This window comes from Chionomys nivalis, chromosome X, assembly GCF_950005125.1.
Source record: "Chionomys nivalis chromosome X, mChiNiv1.1, whole genome shotgun sequence".
Taxonomy (NCBI): Eukaryota; Metazoa; Chordata; class Mammalia; order Rodentia; family Cricetidae; genus Chionomys; species Chionomys nivalis.
The window spans coordinates 135,818,649-135,840,083 of NC_080112.1; the positions used below are offsets into that span (position 1 = coordinate 135,818,649).

Consider the following 21,435-nt stretch of genomic DNA (forward strand, 5'->3'; position numbering starts at 1 on the left):
CACTAGAGAACATTAGTTGAAATCAGGGGATGGGCAACGGAGTTTGATAGCGAAAGTTCAGTGAAAATTCATTCATATAATATGCATTTTTAACCTTTTTATTGTTCAGAATAACATGCCACAAAACCCTATCAAAACAAACAAATGCTCACCCAAAGCACACAGTTCAATAAATACCTGTCTTGCCAAGAATGATAACATTGCCAGAAACTTCCATCCAACATAATATTTTTTTATTTTGTCTCTATTTCTACCATCTGAATATAGACCTTAAAATATGCTTTAGTTTTGCTAGTTTGTAAACTTTATAAATAGAATCACAGAATCAGTTCTTTTGGGTCTAAGCTTTACTTATTTAACTTCATAGTAAGACTTATACAAATTCTTGCATGGAATTGTGACATGTTCATTTTCTTTGCTATATGGCATACTATATTCATATAAAGGCCTAGACCTGCTTTTGTATGGTTCCTAAGTCAAGACTTGTTTTAGTCAGGCATGGTGGTACATGCCAATAATCTCAATACTGAGGAGGATAAGGTTGAAGAATCACGAATTCATGACAAGCCTGGGTTACATAATGAGACCTTGTCTCAAAATACGAACAAAAAATAATTGTTTTATATTTGTATAATGTTGGATAAAAATACAATAAAGAACAATGTAATACTCAACTGTATGAATATACCTTTATCATAAATCCAGTCTATTGATACTGATACAAATTGCACTGTTAACAATAACATTTTGAATATCTTTGTAATATTTCTTAAGTACCCTGACACATAAATGATAAATGCATGCCTAGGAATGGGATAAACAGAGAAAGGCATATACACACGATTTGTCTTCATTTTGAAGCATTTATTTTGAAATCTCACCAAAACATGTTCATTTGGGAATACTTACTTAAGAATCATAGTCATTGTTTCTTTACGATCTTTTCCTTGGAAAGGTAGTGTACCAGTGAGCATTTCAAACTACAGAAAGGTAAAACAGAGGTATTAGCCAATAAGTATAAAATTTCAAGTCCAGAAGGTTAAAAGCAAAAACGCTCCTCTTCTTAATTATAACTAAATCTTCTAAAATTGCTACCTATAGAAAGTCCTTTTCTCCTTTTCTCTTGTTTAAAACTGCATCAAATCACTCTATTGTAGTGATATTTAATATGCAAGCTGTTCTATAATACGTTATAGTTTTTAAAGTAAACATCTATGTTTCTACTATATTTACTACTGAATTTCTTGATAACTCATAAAATATAAATAACCAAACTATTTAATTCTGCAGAAATCAATTATGTTTTAAATGGCATTTTTTATTACTTTATAAATAATACCAATCAAAATTCCCACTTCCTCCCCTCCTCCTACTTCCCTCCTGCTCCCCCACACACCCTCCCCCCACTCCCTTCCAGTCCTAAGAGAGGGCAAGGCACCCTGCCCTGTGGGAAGTTCAAGGCCCTCTCCACTACATCCAGGCTTAGGAAGGTATGCATCCAAAGAGATTAGGATCCCAAAATTTAAATGGCAGTTTTAAAGTGTAAATATGTGACTAGTCTAACAGACTGCCAATTTCCTATTGAGCTTTTTTTCCCCCTCGAGACAGGGTTTCTCTGTGGCTTTGGAGCCTGTCCTGGAACTAGCTCTTGTAGACCGGGCTGGCCTCAAACTCACAAAGATCTGCCTGCCTCTGTCTCCCGAGTGCTGGGATTAAAGGCCACCGCCCAGCCCTATTAAGCTTTTTAAAGGGTTATTGCCAACAGATTTATCTAAGAGGCTTTTGCAAAGAATAAACATTATTAATGTTTTTGGGCTTCTCTAATCTAATGACACTGTAACACAAAGTTGTCATTTATAAAGTTCATGCTTGAGAACTGCCAAATCAAGTTAAAAATGATACCCCCAAACTCCCACTCTTCTAATGATTTAGATTTTGCATTGGGCTGTATTCACATATATTTTAGGGTACAAGCAGCTCATGGGTTGCAAGTTGAACATATACTATAGAAAAATCAAAGGAAATATATTTTGGCCTTTTCAAATTAGGATGAGATAGAAGCAACCAGTAGGTTCTCTAATTCTACCCTTCAAGCAATCATTTTATTTGGTTATTTAGTATTAATAATAGAAAATATTGAAAATCAAAGTACTAGCTTTTCCCTGCTAACTCTCACTTGAAAAACAAAAGAACTTCCACCCCTAAAAAGTCAAGCCTTACCATCAACACACCGAAAGACCACCAGTCAGCACTCTGAGTATGACCTCTCCGGTTGACTACTTCTGGAGCCATATATTCCACAGTTCCACAAAAAGAATAAGCCTTCTTTTCATGGTCAATAGACTCCTTACTTAGGCCAAAATCTGCCAAAATAAATACTGAATTAATAAATATCTGAAGTATTTTACATAAATTTTAAACTCTGAATTCTAATACTTATTTATAATTAGAAATATTAATTTAAAATTTTAAGTTAACTGCTTAATTTTTTAAAAATATTTATTTATTTATTTATTATGTATACAATGTTCTGTCTGTGTGTATGTCTGCAGGCCAGAAGAGGGCGCCAGACCTCATTACAGATGGTTGTGAGCCACCATGTAGTTGCCGGGAATTGAACTCAGGACCTTTGGAAGAGCAGGCAATGCTCTTAACCGCTGAGCCATCTCTCCAGCCCCCTAACTGCTTAATTTTTAAAAATCATAATCAACCTTAAAAGAAATATAAGAGAGAATCTTTTAATAAAATGAGGACTTTTACCAGTTAACTTGATGTGACCTTCTTCATCAAGAAGTATGCTGAAAAAAAAAAGTCAGAAAATGTCTTTAAAGTACTCTACACTGAGACATACAGAAGCTGAAACTGAAATTACTCAACCATCAGCTGACTGCAATTACTCTAAAGAGTTACTTTAAGCCATGAGTAATGATTAAGAAAACAGTTGAACAGGCTATCCTTTTCCAAGGTGCTTTCTCTAATGCTCTTCTATTGAGGTAACCTGTCTAAATCTTCTTGTCCATGCATACTAAACATATGAAGTAAATATTCAATCTAATTTCTCTTTTTTTTTGAGACAGGATCACACTTGAACTCAAGGCTTTCCTTCTGCTTCAGTCTTCCCTGGGATTGTAAGTGTACACTATTCTACCTGGCTCCTCTGCATAACCTCAAAATAAAAGAGAAATACTAAAAAAATTCTAAAAATACTTGTTGAATGAAGTCAGTCTACAGAGGGTTTAAAAGGCATTCCTAATAACCCTTGCTTCTTTAGTAAAAGGGATGTATAAAGGCACAGAGGAAGAGAATATATGGGTATTTATTGAGTTATTTGGGTCATCATGAGGAACATCTGAAAAAAGATCACTTAAGTATGTAGTTTGGACAGACCATTTTTTTGGGGGGGGTCCTTTCTTCCTTCCTTCTCCCATATATTACATCCCAACCACAATTTCTCCTCCCTCTCTCCTCTCCTTCCAGTCCTTCCTCCAACTTCCCCCTCCCCTAGATCCACTCTTCTTTCCTTCAGAAAAGGGCAGGCCTCCCAGGGATATCAACTGAACACAGCATAACAAGCTACAATAGAACTAGGCACATACCCTTATATTAAGGCTGGATGAGGCAAGCCAGTAGGAAGAAAAGGTTTCCAAAAGCTGACAAAAGTCAGAGACACTCCAACTCCCACTGTTAGGAGTCCCCCAAGAACACCATACTACACAACCATAACATGTATGGAGAGGACATAGGTCAGACCCATACAGGCTCCCAGATTGTCAGTTCAGTCTCTGTGAGCCCCTATGAGCCTAGGTTCATTGATTCTGTGGGCCATTTTCTTGTGGTGTCTTGGACTCCTGGCTCCTACAATCCTTACTTGTCCTCTTATACTATGCCTAATGTTTGGCTGTGAGTCTCTCCATCTTTGAGCAGATAACTTTTGTGGGGGGGGGGGGTAATGGCAAACTATGGAGCCACAGGAAAGACTAAATACTAAGCTATAAACCCATACTTGTATTTTGGGAAGGCATGCTAGTATACTAACTTGAAAACTCAAATAATAAGCTATCCTATGATATAGGCATTTTCTTACTTTTAATATGAACTAAAAGCAAATCAAACTTGAACAGAAAAATTAACTTTTCAATTATTTCTTTTATTTTTGAGATTATAATTACATCATTTCCCCTTTGCCTTTGCTCCCTACCTCCAAACCTCTCATATACCTGTCTTTGAAACTCATGGCCTCTTTTTTCTCATTTACTTCATTTTATTTTATTTTTGGGTTTCCAAGGGCTTCATTGTATAGCTCTGGCTGCCCACTCACAGCTTACTTTGTAGACCAAGCTGGCCTTGAACTCACAGAGATCTGCTTGCCTCTGACTCCTGAGTGCTGGGATTAAAGGCATGTACAACCACTGCCAGCTTTTCGTTAATTGTTACTGCATGCATATATTTATATATGTATATATTCCTAATATAACCTCTTCAGTCTGTATAATGTTACTCGTATACATGTATATATTCCTAATATAACCTCTTCAGTCTGTATAATGTTACTCATATACATATTTTCAGAGCTTATCATTTGGCTTTGGATAATCAATTGGTGTACTATTCCCCAGATAAGACTATTTCTCCTCTTCTCAGGATTCCTTAGTTTCCTACAGTTCTTTGTGCAGGGATGAGGCAGGCCTCTTGGGCTTTCTCCTGTTCAAGTTAGTCACCAGCTTTCTTAATATAGCAATCCAAATATAATTTTACACTGGAGTTTAGCACTAAGAATAATTTAGAAGGGACATATTTTTCAAGTCACTTTCATATCAAGCTACTTATTAGGAAAAATTATTTTTAAATATATTTATTTATGAAGCAGTCCAGTATATTTAGGGGACATAAAAGGCACTAATAAGGGCCAGCGAGATAACTCAGTGGGTGAAAGTGCTCGCTATGCAAGCCTGATGATGGTCTAAGTTTGATGCCTGGAACCTACAGTGGAAAGAAAGAACTGAGTCCTACATGCAGTTGTCTTCTGATCTCTATATAAGTGCCAAGGAACATGCATATACACACACACACACACACACACACACCACAGAATTACTAAATAAACAAAGACACTAATTGGATGCTGGAAATATGGCCCTTTCTATTTAATAAATAGAAGACAATTCTAAAAACAAAACAAATCTCAATCTTCAAGTTATTCTTAGTAATTCTGAGAGTTATAAAGAGAAAATCTGGATTTAAAACAATGTATCACTTATACTTTCCAGACCAAATATATTTTTTAAAAAGAATATTTTTGTCATTAGTATATAAAACAAGCAAATTTCTAAAATAAAAAATGCTCATATTTGTCTTTGAAAGAAATATTTAATTAATGTTCTCAGCTATTAATGAATACTATAAATATTTTATTATAACAATTTTAATTTAAAAGAACCTAGAAAGCTGAGGGGAATAGTGACTTAAGTCTTTAATCTCAGCATTTGGGAGGCAGAGGCAAGCATATCTCAATAATCTTTGTGAATTAAAAACCAAACTACATGAAATATATATATAAAATGTAAGAAGCATGATAATTTCTAAATGATCCCTTTACAGGCTTTCATACGAGCACATCCTTTATATTTTGTCACAATACACAATTGTATCAACTTCAAGTAAGTAGTATTTAAAATACTCAGTTAAAATTCAGGTGTGGTGGCATAGAACCACGAAGTGGAGGCAGGAGGCTTAAGAGTTCAGGCCCAGTTCTGGCTACATAGTCAGTCCAAGGCTATCATGGACTATGTAAGACTGTTACAAACAAAACCCCAAAGGCCAAAGGCCAAAGAGTAAGAAAATTAGTAATGGTTATTGCTTTATATACTAAGAAGCAATGAATTTTATGTTTTTAATTTTTGATTTATGTATATGGATATTTTGCCTACATGTACATGCCTATTGGCCATGGAGACTAGAAGAGGCCACTGGATACTCTGGGACTGGAGTTACAGATGGTTCTGAGCCTCCATGTAGGTGCTGAGAATCAAACCTGGGTTCTCACGAAGAGCAGTAAGTGCTTTTAACTCCTGAGCCAAATCCCCAGCCAAACATGCTTTGTTTTTTGAAATGGGTTTTGGCTATGTTGCACAGGCAGGTCATGAACTCAAGTAATGTTCTCACCCTTAGCTTTCTGTGTAGTAGGTCTACTACAGACATGTGGATCTCACCTCAATAAAGCTGTTTAAAATTTTTAAAAATATTCTTTATAGAGCAAGGCTCCTGCTTATATCCTTGGAAAAAGAAAAAACAACTACTGTGTGCATATTATATAAACTAATATCAGTTTATTGATGAGTGCCAATATAAGAGCTGTGGAAAATTTGCTTGTAACATTTAAAATTAGAAATTTTAAGAGTAAATTTTCTTTCTTTCTGTTTTTTTGAGATAGGGTCTCTCTATGTAGTCCTACCTGTTCTAGAGCTTGTTATGTACACCAGGGTGGCCTCAAAGATCCACCTAGCTATGTCTACCAAGTGCTGGGGATAAAGGTATGCGTCACTGTGGAAGGCAAAGAAGGTATTTCAAGCCCAGTGTTGGTGCACGCCTTTAATCCCAGCACTCGGGAGGGAAGCAGAGGCAGGTGGATCTCCGTGAGTTTGAGGCCAGATTGATTTACAGCGTGAGTTCTAGGACAGCCAAGACAGGACTGTTTCACAGAGAAATCCTGTATCAAAAAACCAACCAAACAAAAGAGATATTTCCAATAAATGGTATTTTGGAGAAAGGGTTAGCTCTATACCATTCTTCACAGAGCTAAGTAAAAAAAAAAAAAAAAACAGTATAATTGGAAGAAAAATATTATCATGCGATTGGGAAAAACTCTTCAATAAGTCTTTGGAGAAAACACAAAAGATTAGTTGATCCAATCAGACAAAAAAATACGTGTGGATTAAAACAATGTAAATACATTTTAAATGAAAAGATTTGTAAATATATATGAAATGATTAAAGTTCTCTCTTTTGCCGGGCAGTTGTGGTGCACGCCTTTAATCCCAGCACTCAGGAGGCAAAGGCAGGCGGATCTCTGTGAGTTTGAGGCCAGCCTGGTCTATAGAGCAAGCTCCAGGACAGCTAGGGCTGCACAAAGAAACCCTGTCTTGAAAAAAAAAAGAGTGCTCTCTTCCCCCTCCCCCCTTTTTGTCATATAGACTGGCCTCGGATCTGTGCTTAAGTAATCCTCCTGTCTAAGTTTCCCCAAGAGATTTGACTACATGAATGTTCAACTATTCCTGGATAAATGGTTAAAATTCTTAGTTTGGAGCTGGCAATATGGCTCAGTGGGTAAAGGTACTTGCTACCAACCTGAGACTGAGTGCTATGGGTTGTCCTCTGATTTGCAATGTATGCCATGGTGTGTGTGCACACCCATACAAAATAAAGAATTGAAGGTAATTTAATTTTCTTCATTTGTAAAGTTCTCTTTTAAATTAATGGGAAAAATGACATTCCAAAAGAAAAATAAATCAAGGCCATGAATAGAAAACACCCAATACAAATTGCCAACCAACAGATTTTAATCTCATAAAAATCAAAGAATGTAAATGAAAAACAAGAAAGGCAGTGGTGCACACCTCTATTCCCAGCTCTCGGGATGCACAGGCAGGTGGATCTCTGAGAGTTAGAGGTCAGCCTGGTCTACAGAGTGAGTTCCAGGACAGACAGGGATACATAGAAAGATCCTGTCTCAACAGAATGAAATTGAAAGTAAATCTCAAAGTAAATGAAAATAAGTTAACAGTGTTGTTTAACAGAGATTTTACAAGCTTAAGATCATCTAGTGTTTGCAGACGTGAAGCACAGTACTATAATGAAGTGCTGTGGATGGAGATCTGTGAAGTCATTGTATTTTATGACCCCTACACAGCTGTATCATACTAAATTCAATACAATAGCATGGCTCCTTACTTTTCTGGTTTTAAGTCTCTATAGATTATTCCCAGGCTATGCAGATGATCTAAAGCAAGTGCAAGTTCAGCCAAGTAGAATTTGACATCTTCTTCTGTGAACATCACCTAAAACAAAATAATATTCCCAAATTTATTTTCTTCTTATGTCTATGATTTTTATGTGAGGCTCTATGTAAGACTTTAAATATTCAATTTGTAAATATGTTAATCAGATATAGATTTAGTTACAATTTACTCATGAAATTTGCGAAATGACCTAATCAGTTAAGTATAATCACTTGCTAAATGGTAATTATGCCTTGTTGCAGCAATGATTGTTTAGCATATTAACATTTTAGAAATGAATATAATCTTGAGAATAAATGCTTAATTGATAGTACCAATTATTAAGAATGTTTACTGAAACATTATCAATTCTGAAAAAAAAAAGACTACGACAGTATCGGGGTTAAGACAACTCCTCCATGTAAAGTGCTGCTTTAAGTATAGTCAAAAGATAGGAAAATAATTTTTTTGACTCAGTTTCTTGAATGAAAGAATTTTATGTTATAAGAGAGTATGATACATGCAACATTGAAATAACAAAGCTTTACTTGAAATAGGATCAGTAGAAATAAATTAAAAATAGATGTTAATTATATACCTCTTTGGATAAACGTGTAAACAAATCTCCTCCCCTGAGAAAATCCAAAATAAGATACAACTTCCCTTCAGTTTGAAAAGCTGAATGAGGAAACAAAATTTCTGTTTAAACCATTGTAGTTTACTTTTTAGGCTTATATTAAATCAATTCATTTATAAATGAATATTATTTTTAGCAAATAAGTGATAACAGAAATCTAAACTTATTTCTACATAGAAGAAAACATTGATTCTCCTAGTTTCCATGAGGAAATGTCAAATATAGTGTGTCTTATCAGGGAACAAAATTTTCTACAGGCAAGACTTCCCTCAAGAATGCTACCATTCTAAATGTGATCAGTAAGAAAAAACTCACACCAGAAAGATATCTTTAACCATGAGCTATCATACAAAACTATGCCACAGAGGTGGGTTGATTAGATTTAATGACATAGTACAAGGATTTTATGTTTTTTACACATTGAGAAATAGCACTTGACTTTCAGAGAAAAAGAAAGGTAGGTGACAGAAGTTTTAGGATGCTGATATTGGGCCTCTTTCTCACCTTCAGTTTGCGCTAACACATAAATACTATAAAGTGGTGGTGCAGTGTTATGTATCTCTATATTTTTTAGTGTATCTGAATATACTCTGGGGGAGAGGGAATAGAGGTGAAGGGATAAGGTGAGAGGTGGTTCAAAACTTACCATAATGCAATTTGACAATGAAAGGATGATTGACTTCTACCAAGATATCACGCTCCATTTTTGTCCGAACACGGTCTCGAACTATAAAGGAGTGAGTGCACATATGATACAATGCAAGTATTTTTCAAAGGTAATATTAAAAGAAATTCTTTTTAAATTGCATTTTAAGTTAAATTTTGCTGATGTGCATAAAATACAATTTTTATTGATGCTGAGTTTTTAAAATCTAGAAAAATAACTTTTGCTACATTACCTAATCAAAAGCCAACTATGTATATTTATAAACCCTAAGCTCCAAGTTAAAAATATATTAGTATTGGGTCTAGAAGCATTTTAGTTGAAGTTGTGGAAAATGGTAGAAAGCATGTGAGCTTTTTAAAAGACAAGACATTTCATGAAATATTAAAACAATAACCTGAAATAGGTTTCAATACTTTTACTAACCCCATCACCTCAACAAATGTTCATAAAGTATCTATAAAATGTGGCAGACTTGGTAAAGTGGTCTTTGAGAGAGGAAGAAAAGAGGAGGGTAGATTGGAAATGTACAGCTGCAAGAGCCAAAGGTTTAGTTTTGCTTTGTTTTTTTTTTTAATTAAAAAGATGTTGATTCTAATTTGTATAATCATGAGTAAGTTACTTATTTAAACTCTCTGGGATTCTAGAATCTCAGCTACCTTTCAGGTATAAAATTGTACCTTTGATGTAATTGTGATTACCTGGATAAACGTTAATACCTAAAGCCTGTGTGTATGAGGTACTCAAATAATGGACTATTGTCATTATACCAAACGGCAGTAGTGTGAATATGTCTAATGGGCAATTTACTACCAGTGTTAAGTATTACTGGAGTCAGAGAAAGGCAAGATCAGTTTTACTTGTATAGAAAGACTAGAAGTCTAGAAGAAGGAGCAGGGTTAGGATATAAGCTCTAAGACTCTTCTACTTGGATTGCCCAGTTGGATGGGAAAGACAGGTTCTAAAAAAGACCAAGTATGGAGTACCAACACCTGAACAGACATGGAAGCATAAATGATGACTTAGAAGGAGCCGTATCAGTGTAGAAACAAAGGTTCACTATAGGGGACATGGTATATGGAGGATCCAGATTCACAACAAATTAAAATACTGGGAAGAATTCGGGTTTGTGGCAAAACACCCTTCTAGAAACAAACATTTCCTGAGTACAGCCTAGGCACTAGAGCTAGAGTACACTCAAAGGCTTGAATACAGCGGGGACAAGAACTAAGTAAATGATCAGAAAACATTCTTAAAGCCGGGCGTAGTGGCATGTGTCTAAGCCAGGTGGAGTAGCATGTGTTTGTAATCACAGCATGTTGGCGGTGCAGGCAAGAGCATTAGATGCTCAAAGTTATTCTCAGCTATGTAGTTAGCTTGAGACCAGCCTGGGTTTCAGTAGACTCTGTCTCAAAAAGCCAAACTGAACCAAAACAACAACAAAAAAGTCCAATGTTTCTGTTAATGATTAGGTCAAAAGAAAGATGGAGTGTGTGGGTGCAGGGAAACTTGAGTTCGTTTTACTATCAATTCAAGAGAACCACAGATATTTAAAACACAGAAAAAAGACCTCTGGGAAACAAACCCCAGTGAGAGATGGCTCAGTGGGCAAAGGTACTTACTACTAAGCTTGATGACCTGACTTTGATCACTAGGACCCATGGTGGATGAAGAGAACAAACTCTAGTAAGTCATTCTCTGAATATGAGAAGGAATAAGAAGAAATGCTGTTTGTGTCTCCAAGACTATATATAGAAAATTGTTTTATGTAAGGATGCATTGATGCATGAAGTCTTTTTTTTGGCTGACAGACCACCATAGCAGGACAAAATTCCCCATTTATTTAATATAATGTTACTAAATTCTAGTTGACCCCACTCAGGGTATTAGTAGGAACTTTGATTTGGAAAGACTTCTGGGTAAACATGGGTATTCTGTTAATTATTTCTAAAACCCCACTAAAGTGACACTAATAGAAAAATGGCAGTAGCAAGCTCTCATTTGCAAGGGGTTTGTTTTAGGACTCTTCATGGACACCTAAAACCACCCAAATACCAAACCTGCAGATACATACCTATGATAAAATATAATTTACACATCACACACAGTTAAGAAATAGATAAAAACAAATAATAAAAGTTCTTTGAAAGTGTTCTCATTCTCAGTCACTTTTTTTCCTCCCAAAACATCTTACTTAAATTTCAGCTTTTCACTTAAAAGAAGCTCTTTATGACTTTGTTTTGGCATGTCTGAATTACCAACATCATTAATTTTGTGTTTTGAAGAAATTATTACCATAAGTTTTGTTTGAAATTTCCTAGAAAACATGAGACAAAAATAAAAACAAAACAAAAAACAAGAAAGGACAAATATAATAAAATTTAGGGAATCATCCAGAAAGCACAACATACTCAAAACTAGGTTTTATAAAATAGAGAATACATGACAAAAAACTTTCACAAAACTTGAAAATATGAGTCCCTAGACTGAAAGGAACCACCCCATATTTGGTATGATGAAATTTTATATCATGCACTTAAAGATATTGCTTCATAAATTTCAGGACACAAAGATAAAGAAGATTTTATCTATAGACTTCCGGAAAGGAAAAGTTGCTAACACACAAAGGACTGGCAATCACAATGGAAATAACCTTCGTCACTGGCACACGGGAAACAAGAAGACAATGGAAACAGTACTTTCAAATATCTGAGGGAAACTTATTTGTGACCTAGAATTGTAAACCCAATCAAGTTATAAATTCAGTAAAGGGGCAGAATATACTTCAGACATGCTACATGACACAAATTTTACCATGCAGTTGTCTTTTCTGTAGTAGCTACTAGGAAATACATACAACTCAAACTAGAAGGTATACTGAGGTAAAGAATCCAGGAAAAAAGGAAATATAGCAAAGATATAAAGGATACATGTCCCACTGTACTATTTCATTCAGTTACGATCAATTTTTAAAGCAGAAATAATGAGAACATTGTTGGGAAGATGTGGACATGAAAACTGTATGGGTGGCAGTATAAAGGAACTAAATCCTAAAATCATCTATGTTGTGAAGTAAACAGATTATAGCTCCAAATGAAAACAATCAAAGAATTGCAAAGATAAACATGGAATGTGAAGGTAAATGTGAGAAGCAGCAAGTCAGCAACTCTGGAAGGGTCAAGAATTAGGATAGGCAGGGAGATGGAGTGGAGTATAGCTGTCTTATACAACAAAACTTTCATAAAATAAGGTACATATTTAAGAACACGTCCAAAATTATCTAGAAGTCTACAATTCTATAACTCTGATGTTTACACATACATTCTAGAATTTCCTTCCATAGCTTATATCTATATAATTTTACATACTTGTGATAGCCCAATGTGTTATAATTTTTATTTATGTTTTTACTAATTTCATAATCATATGTAAAACACTAATTTTCATTTCATGTGTATGAGTGGTTTGCCTGCAAGTACGCCTGTTACCACATCCATGTAGCTCCTTTTGGATTCTCTGGAACTACACTTAAGACAGTTATGAGCTGCCTTATGGATACGGGGAATTGAACCTGGACCCTCTGAAAAGCAGCAAGTGCTCAACATTTTATTTAATCATATTTTATACTAATTATAATTTTCCAAGCATTCCTTTTTCAACAGCTATGAATTTTTTCATATGTCAATGTTTCTGTGAATATTTTCAAGAGTAGGAACTCATTTTGTAAGGCTATTTTCTCAGGCTAATTCAGCAGCATTAATGACAACTTTGTACTTAATGCAAAACTGCTTTTCAATGATGCTGCCATCATATGAAATGACTCAGTATTAGTTAGTATGCATTTTTTCTTAAAATGCATATTATTTAATATGTATTTTTATTTTAAGCAATAATCATTTCCTCAAAGATTTTTATAAATTATTATTTTATTTTATATTTATTTATTTATTTATTTATTTATTTATTTATTTATTTATCACGTATACAATATTCTGTCTGTGTGTATGCCTGCATGCCAGAAGAGGGCACCAGACCCCATTACAGATGGTTGTGAGCCACCATGTGGTTGCTGGGAATTGAACTCAGAATCTTTGGAAGAGCAGACAATGCTCTTAACCCCTGAGCCATCTCTCCAGCCCCTTATTTTATTTTTTTATATGTATGGGCCTTTTGCCTGCACGTATATTTATGCATCACTTGCATGTGATTAGTGCCCACCAAGGCCAGAAGAGGGCAGTAGATCCTCTGGGACTGGAGTTGTAGATGGTTGTGAGCCACCATGTAGATACTGGGAACTGAACCTGGGTCCTCTGAAGAGCAGCCAGTGCAATTAACCACTGAATCATCTCTCCAGTCCCCACTGAAAAGATTTATCTTCCTAAATAAGCTTTATTCAAAGTCCTTTACATAAGGTTGTAAAAGTATGTCTTATTAACTCCTACTGGTACACCACTATTTTTACATTTATTCATTGGAATCCTATGGTAAGGAAGAGATTTCTTTTCTTCTTCATTAACTTATGGATTAACTACAGATTCTTAGTAAATAAGCATTTAATATGTTTAATAAACTGTTATTACTAATAATTATTGCAGAGGTCAAACCACCCTAGAGACAACTCCATATATATAATTTTTTCTGTGTGACAGTGTGTATATATGATAAATGTATGTGTTGTATGTATATACACGTGTACATGTGTGCATATGTGTGTGTGCTTATGTGTGTTTGTAGGCCAAAGGAGGATGTCAGGTGTCCTACCATGTGGGTGGTGGGAATAGAACCCAGATTCTCAAGAATAACCATTGATCTTAATCACTGAGTTCTCTCTGTGTCACCTACAAATTTTTATTGTCAATCTGCTTGTTGAAATTTGCAAATCTCCTTTTGAGGTTTGACATTAAAATATTATGAAATTCAGATAGGATGAAGTTTGTTACGGTATAAGACTTAAGAGAAAACTAGATTAATTGTTTTTCAAGTAGCTAAACAACTTGAGAAACCATTACTTCATTTCCCATTGTTCTATTTACTGGCTTTAGCAGGCAGAACAGTAGGTACTCAACACCTGTGACAGATACAGTGAAATTTAATATATATTTTGGCATTTTGTTGGACTGATTTATGTTTGCATTGCTTTCTCCATTATCATTGCTGTAACAAGCTTTAACATTAGACAGCTATTCCCGTCTCATTTTTCTTTAAGGTATGTTTTTCTTTCGCCAAGTTTTAAGAATTTAACTGGAATCTGGATGTTCAGCTAATGAATTTGAAAGCTAAAGAAGTACAGGATCAACTGCTTTGTCTCATAAGGAATTGGATATTTATCTCCATTTTTAGTATCTTAAGTTTCCAGTTTTATAGTTTCCTTCAAATATTATATACAATATAAATCTTGTTAAATATAAGAAAACAAGAAATGTCTCTTGCTTTTGTGAACCAACTGTCAGAGTTCCATCTATGTGATTTCACAACATAGGATTCAGGTGTATAAAATTTTAAAAAGCAGGGACTAAGAAGGAAGGTGCTGAAAAACTTTAGTTGACCAATCCTAGCAAGAATCAAGTAAGTGTCAATGCTACAGAAGTAAGGACTACACGGGATAGAAAATGTATTCAGGAAAAGGAGCAAGAAAATGAAAGCAAAGGAGGATGTTTTGTAGAACATGGTAAAATTTCATGGTATGATGATAATATCCACACTGAGTGACTGGGAACAACAGAAATAATAAATGATCAATACAAATATTCTCTTAGATATTTTAATGCTTTTCAAATTACATGTAAATTTAAGGGAAACAAACCTGAATCAATACCTAAACTATCTAGAATCTAGAGATATGGCAAAATAAGAAATATCATTAAATAAAAGGAAAATTTAAGTATTTAAACATCTTTGTATAGATCTTCTAAATGTCTTTTTACCTATCAGACCCAAATTCTACATTATGTTTTCTTAAATCACTGACTCAGAATCATGTTTGGAGACCAAAAGTCAAGAAGACAAAATCCTAAAGAATTAATGCTATTTTGCATTAGTGATTAGTACGTTTTCCAAAAACTTCAAATAACTTGCAGATGACTCAAACCCAGTTTTAATCATCTCAAAATCTACTTGCCTAAAGTCCAAGATGAATTGATAATCCTTTTCTAACATGGCAAGTCCTGTTCTTAAGCCATATGATTCTTAGCCTAGTAAGAAAGTCATTGGAAGTCAGTCTAAATTTAAAGCTGTTAACAGGACCCAATTCAGAATCTAAGTGGCTTCAGGATCACATGAGCTCTACAGAGACCTTTCAGCTTGTTTAGACTACATGAACATGGCAAATAGCAGCAGCACTTACCTTTCAGTGTGGCCTTCTTTAATACCTTCATGGCATAAAGCTGTCTAGCATCAGAGCCTGAGATTTTTTTAACTAAGAACACCTATATTGAAATGACAGAAAATAAACATTACAAAGAATCACAAAATTCCTTTATTATAGTAAGAACCCATTATATATATAAATATATTCTAACATATTATAAATGCATTTTATCCAAAATATCATCAATTATTTAAAAAAGTTATAAACAGTAGTTATAAATTGACATTTCAATATAGGTGACTGATTCTTTTTTCATTTTGTGGTTTGCCAGTTCCAAAGGAGCATGTAATATAAGACAAAAAAAGTCTTTCAACTATAAATATAGCACCTAGAAACCAGCCCCACACATTCACAGCATACCACATGAGATGGTGGCTCTGCTTTATCAAAACAAAATTCTTCTGAGTTCCTCAATTTTTCTGGGTGTTGGGGTGTAACCTGGGATTCCATTCACCCTAGGCAACCACTCTACTGCCAAGCAACAGGCCCAGTTCCACACCACAATTCCTTTTTCTGTTAGTTTTTTTTTTAAATCTGGTTTACCTTCTCCATTACCTTCTTGTCACCTTCCCCTTCCTAACTAGTTTTCCTTCTACTGTCATGTCTCTTTTTAACGGTGACCCAATGAGCTTAATTAGGGTTGCTTACAGGAGCATGGGCAAATTACTAGTGACTATACACTGAAGAAAATGTCCCTCCCTTCCTGAGCAACCATTAACTGCCTATGAATCCTCAAGGAGGGAGGTGGGCCCTTCTGAATTACCTCTTTCAAAATTCTTACACTGGGGCTTCTTGTGACAAACTTCTGCTGACACAGTTACTCACAGATGAAGGTCTTTTCTGTGTATGAAAAGTATACACACATCTAGCTCACTGCTGAGGAGAGTAATTTAAAGCATTGCTAATCATGTATCCTAAACATCAATATTTAACGTGACTACGCCTTTACCTTTTTACCAGAAAATCACCATATATATCAAAATATGAAGAACACAAGGCCCAGGATTATTATTTAGCATCTTCAATTTTCATATATTTGGGGGTATTTTGAAAAGTGTGTGGGGTTTAGGCAAAATAAATAAGATGTGCTTTAACAGTTGTGCTGTAATATGGCTGATACAAACACTATCACTACATCATACTCACGTTGACTATTATATTCATGAGCTTTGCCACCAGGCCTTAAAGAGACCTGCTAAACAGACCTGAATTTTTGTGTGTGCGTGCGTGCGTGTGTGTGTGTGTGTGTGTGTGTGGTGTTTGATAGAGAAGGGTGCTGGGTGTCCTACTCTATCACTTTCCACTTCATTCCTTTGGGACAGACTCACTCTCACTGAACTTGGAGCTATTCTGGTAGCTAGTCAAGCTCTATCAACTTTTCTATCTCTGCCCTTCACAGTGCTGAAGTCATGGGTGTCTAGGGCCACATTTGGCTTTTTATATATGTGCTTTGGATTTGAACTTTGGTGCTCTTATTCAGCCAGACATTTCTCTAGCTTTTGGACCTATATTTTAACCTATTTCTTACATAATCTTTCAAATCAAGCAGAGTCCCCCACTTTTTTATTTTGTTTTTTGAGACTGAGTCTTATTCTGTATAAACCAGGCTGCCCTGGAACTCAGCCTGCCTCAGCCTCCTAACTGCTGGGAATTATAGATGTAAGCCACCATGCCTGATGGAAAGCAGTGTTCTTGAGCTGCTATGGGTGAGAAGAGAAGCAATTACACCCAAGATTTAAATTTATAGTCAGCAAAAACCAAACAAACAAAATCCCCCCAAAATTAGGGTCAGCTTTTAATTATCTGACTTATACACTATGTGATTAGCAAAAAATCTTAAAATAATTCATCAATTGATTCTCAGGCAAGGCAGAATTTCATTGTTTTGAGAAATGGTACAAAGACAATGGGTAATGGAATCAAATGAAAAGTACCACATCTCACATTGGACCCCAGAGGCAGGATGTGCTCTCCTGTAATTGTGTTCTCATTGCCAGCATTAAGCCCCACCCAGAAGCTCTTTTAGTCAATTATGGGGAGCTGACCTAGAAGACAACAACACTTTTAATACGTGTGATTCTAAGGTAGACTGCTGTTCAAATGTCAAAGGCAGTCAGCTATTAGTAATAATTATAATGAACAGAAATAAATTCTAATTGGGTAGAGGAAATTAGGAAACTGCCCTATCAATGTCTTCATTCCATTGTAACAGAAAAATTTGTTTCAGTTCTTTGAAAGCAGCTTCTTAGTGACTTTCAGCATGTCTTAACTTTCATAGTACCTTCAGAAGCATTTGCAGTGCAGCATCATGATGATCTGAGCAGGCAGGCCTACTAAACAATGCCAGTTTTATAGCTGCCCAAGTAAGGACTTAGAGAAGTCAAACAATTTGCTTCTGTCACAGTGGGGCAAGATCCGGATCATATACACAGTTCTGGAACTCTGCTCGTGGCATTCTTTAACTGTTTGCCAGTGAGCTGCCAACAGCAGGAGTCCTCACTTGCCCACGCAGCTACTCTAGGCTCTGACAGGTCATCCCTGTTTCCTTGGCTTACACTGGCCTTTAAGGATGAGTAAGAAAGAAGACACCCTATTTTAATGTTTGCTATTTATAGTAAAGCACTTAAAGTACTTTTAAAGAAATAAAGGGAGAGGCATTCGAAAACTTGAAACTTAAATATTATGTCCCTTGAAATCGAATGTATAAAAATATACTCTGCTATTTGGGTTTGTTGAGGAGTAGGCAATACAGTTAATGCCTTGTATCATTTAATTCTCACTGCTATCCTATGAGGTCAGCACTATAACTCATTAATATTTTTCAAAATTAGAAGCCGGGCGGTGGTGGCGCACGCCTTTAATCCCAGCACTTGGGAGGCAGAGGCAGGCGGATCTCTGTTAGTCCGAGACCAGCCTGGTCTACAAGAGCTAGTTCCAGGACAGGCTCCAAAACCACAGAGAAACCCTGTCTCGAAAAACCAAAATTAGATGTTAGGCACCATGCACAGAATCTCTAGTCTAGTGGGAGAGATAGCCAATACGTAATTTTACAAATGAGTAATTACAACTGTAGTGAGTGCCATAAAGTAGAGGTATATTCCTAAAGGGTATAACTAAGGAACGTGACAAGTAGGGTGGCAGGGAAGTCTTCTCTGAGATCACAGACACAAGAAGAACTAACCAGATGAAGAAAGCTTAAGACCAAAAAAAGGCTAATGGGGTCAGAAAACAGTGTTGGATAACACATAAGCTAATGTTTTAGAGGTGGCTTCAGAGTCAAACTCAGAGGCTCCTCTGTAATTTTAAGAATTTGTTTTTGCTGGCCGGTGATGATGGTGCATGCCTTTAATCTCAGCACTCTGGAGGCAGAGGCAGGAGGATCTCTGTGAGTTCGAGGCCAGCCTAGTCTACAAGAACAAGTTCCAGGACAGGTTCCAAAGCTACAGAGAAACACTATCTCAAAAACAAAACAAAACAAAACAAAACAAAACAACAACAACAAAAAGAAAAAGAATTTGTTTTTATGATAAAAACAAAGGGAGGCAGCTAAGGTGTTAATATAACACTATTTCATGCCATTTCTCATGTACATAACTGAGGTTAAGAAAATACATTGGGAAGATACTCTTTCAATAGACCAGGAAAAGATAGTGGAGATGCAGGATAGGATTGCTATGATTTCAAAAATATTTACTAAATCAACAGGATTTGGTGACAGATCATACTGGCTGGGGGTGGTATATGACACAGTGGGGGTTAGAGGAGAGGAGGGAACAGACCTGAAAAAGATGTTAAGAATTGCTCCCCAGTTTCTGCTTATTTAACTGAATGCTATTCATAGAGACAGAAAAAAATGAAATAGGATAGGTTTGGGGGTAGGAAGGATTATGAGTTTGGTCTTAGACACACCAAGCACAAAATAAAATGCCTTGGAGACATAAATGGGGGTGAGGAATAGCCATAGAAAGAGATCAGAGTAAAAACTTAGACTGGAAGCATAAATCTGTGATGTCAGCAGCATATGAGATACAATTAATACAGGGACACGGAGAAATCAATTAGTGAGGAGTACAAGATGGTAGTTTAGAATCAGACATCAAGGAACTCCTATCTTAAATGACGTGTTAGAATAGGGGAACAGAGCTCTAAGAGAGTAACTAACATAATAATAAGTAGAAAAACTGAGTTCAGTATGGCTGACCCAGGGTTTAGAGTTATTTCATGGGGGGCGGGGGGTTAAACTTAAAACCATCATGCTTTGCTGGCTATTGAGTCTATATTTGGATTAGAAGTATGCTCTGTGTTTAAAAGTGGTTAAACAACCATAACAAATGATCTGCATTGGCAAAGAGCTGCTAAACAGCCTCATTAAAATATTCAAGAGCTATCCTTGATGCTATTTTGATGCTTACAGAGCATGACACCTTTCAATGCTTTCTTATAGAAAGGTGGTAAGGAATAAACTGCACAGTCAAGTTGGATGTAATCTCAGAATATCTTACTTGTTGCGAATCTGTCTAGAAAAATCAAGTAGTAAGCAGCTTGGGAAGTGGAAAGCAGAAGGACTGTTGGGAGTTTGAGGCTAGTGTGGGCTAGAGAAAGACACTGTCTTAAAATAATTACAACAATACGACAACAAAAAGAAGAGAGTGTATGAAGGGGATGGCATGAGAGCTGGGAAAACAGCTTAGTGATACTGTGCTTGCTTATTATGCCCTGAAGCCCGAAGTCTAACTTCCCCATCACAGACACAAAACAAAGTAAAACAAACTAATCCATCCATACACCCACCCCAGCAGCATGACAAGAAATGACAGTCTTAAAGATAAAAAATTAGTATGAACATTCAATTTACTAAAGTTTCTACTGTAGTTTTGAATAATTCTATTCTTTTTATACTTACTAAGAGTAAAAATTATAAAAAAGAAAATATTACTGGTAGCATTTAATAAAATACTTGCTTTCCAAACATCTATGAATTATAATATCAGCTCTTTTTTGAGATAAGTTCTTTCCTCTAGTCTAGGTTGGCCTAGACTGGCATCAAACTCATGGCAATCATCATCCTGTTTTATCCTCCTGATTACTGGGATTATAAGCCCAAGACATTAACTCCTTTTAATTCTGAAGATCATTTAAACTTGTATTCAGTCCCTTTTAACTTTTTTTTTAAAAAAAGGATTTATTTGTTATATATAGTTTTCTGCCTGCAGGCCAGAAGAGGGCACCAGATCTCATTACAAATGTTTGGAAGAACAGGCATTCTCTTAACCACTAAGCATCTCTGCAGCCCCCCCTTTATTTTTATTTATTTATTTTTTTGAGAGCATCTTAGACTGGCCTCAAAATCTATGATTCTTCTGTCTCCACCCCTTAAGTGCTGGGATTAGAGGCTTGTGTTATCAGGTATTGTATTATTTTTCTTGTAACTTTTTTGTTTTGTTTTTTAGACAGTCTATGTAGTCCTGGCTGTTCAGGAACTCACTGTGTAGATCAGGCTGGCCTCAAACTCACAGAGATATGCCTGCCTCTGCCTCCTGAGTGCTGGGATTAAAGGCATACACATTATGCCAAGCCTTCTTGTAACTTTTCAATCTAAACCTATGGCATATCTCTTTCTTTAGGATACACATGTGTATTTTATTATTTATAATTTAATTTTTTAATTTACATGTATCTATGCCTGTGTCTATAGATGTGAATGTGACCACTGAGGCAAGAAGAGTATGTCAGAACCCTTGAATCTACCAGGAGTTACAGCTGGTGTAAGCTG

The 21,435-nt window shown here is 35.7% G+C and overlaps 1 protein-coding gene across 4 annotated transcripts in view; it reads right to left on the minus strand.

The window, feature by feature from the left end:
* Rps6ka3 (ribosomal protein S6 kinase A3) overlaps window positions 1–21,435 on the minus strand; it is a 118,138-nt gene that overhangs the window by 39,917 nt on the left and 56,786 nt on the right. For all 4 annotated transcript variants that reach the window (XM_057759126.1, XM_057759124.1, XM_057759123.1 and 1 more), the window contains 7 exons: window positions 15,639–15,720; window positions 9,278–9,358; window positions 8,593–8,672; window positions 7,948–8,054; window positions 2,761–2,798; window positions 2,221–2,363; window positions 910–980 (listed from right to left, as the gene is read on the minus strand). In XM_057759126.1, coding sequence (XP_057615109.1) covers window positions 910–980; window positions 2,221–2,363; window positions 2,761–2,798; window positions 7,948–8,054; window positions 8,593–8,672; window positions 9,278–9,358; window positions 15,639–15,720 — 602 coding nt within the window. The remainder of the gene's footprint in view (window positions 1–909; window positions 981–2,220; window positions 2,364–2,760; window positions 2,799–7,947; window positions 8,055–8,592; window positions 8,673–9,277; window positions 9,359–15,638; window positions 15,721–21,435) is intronic.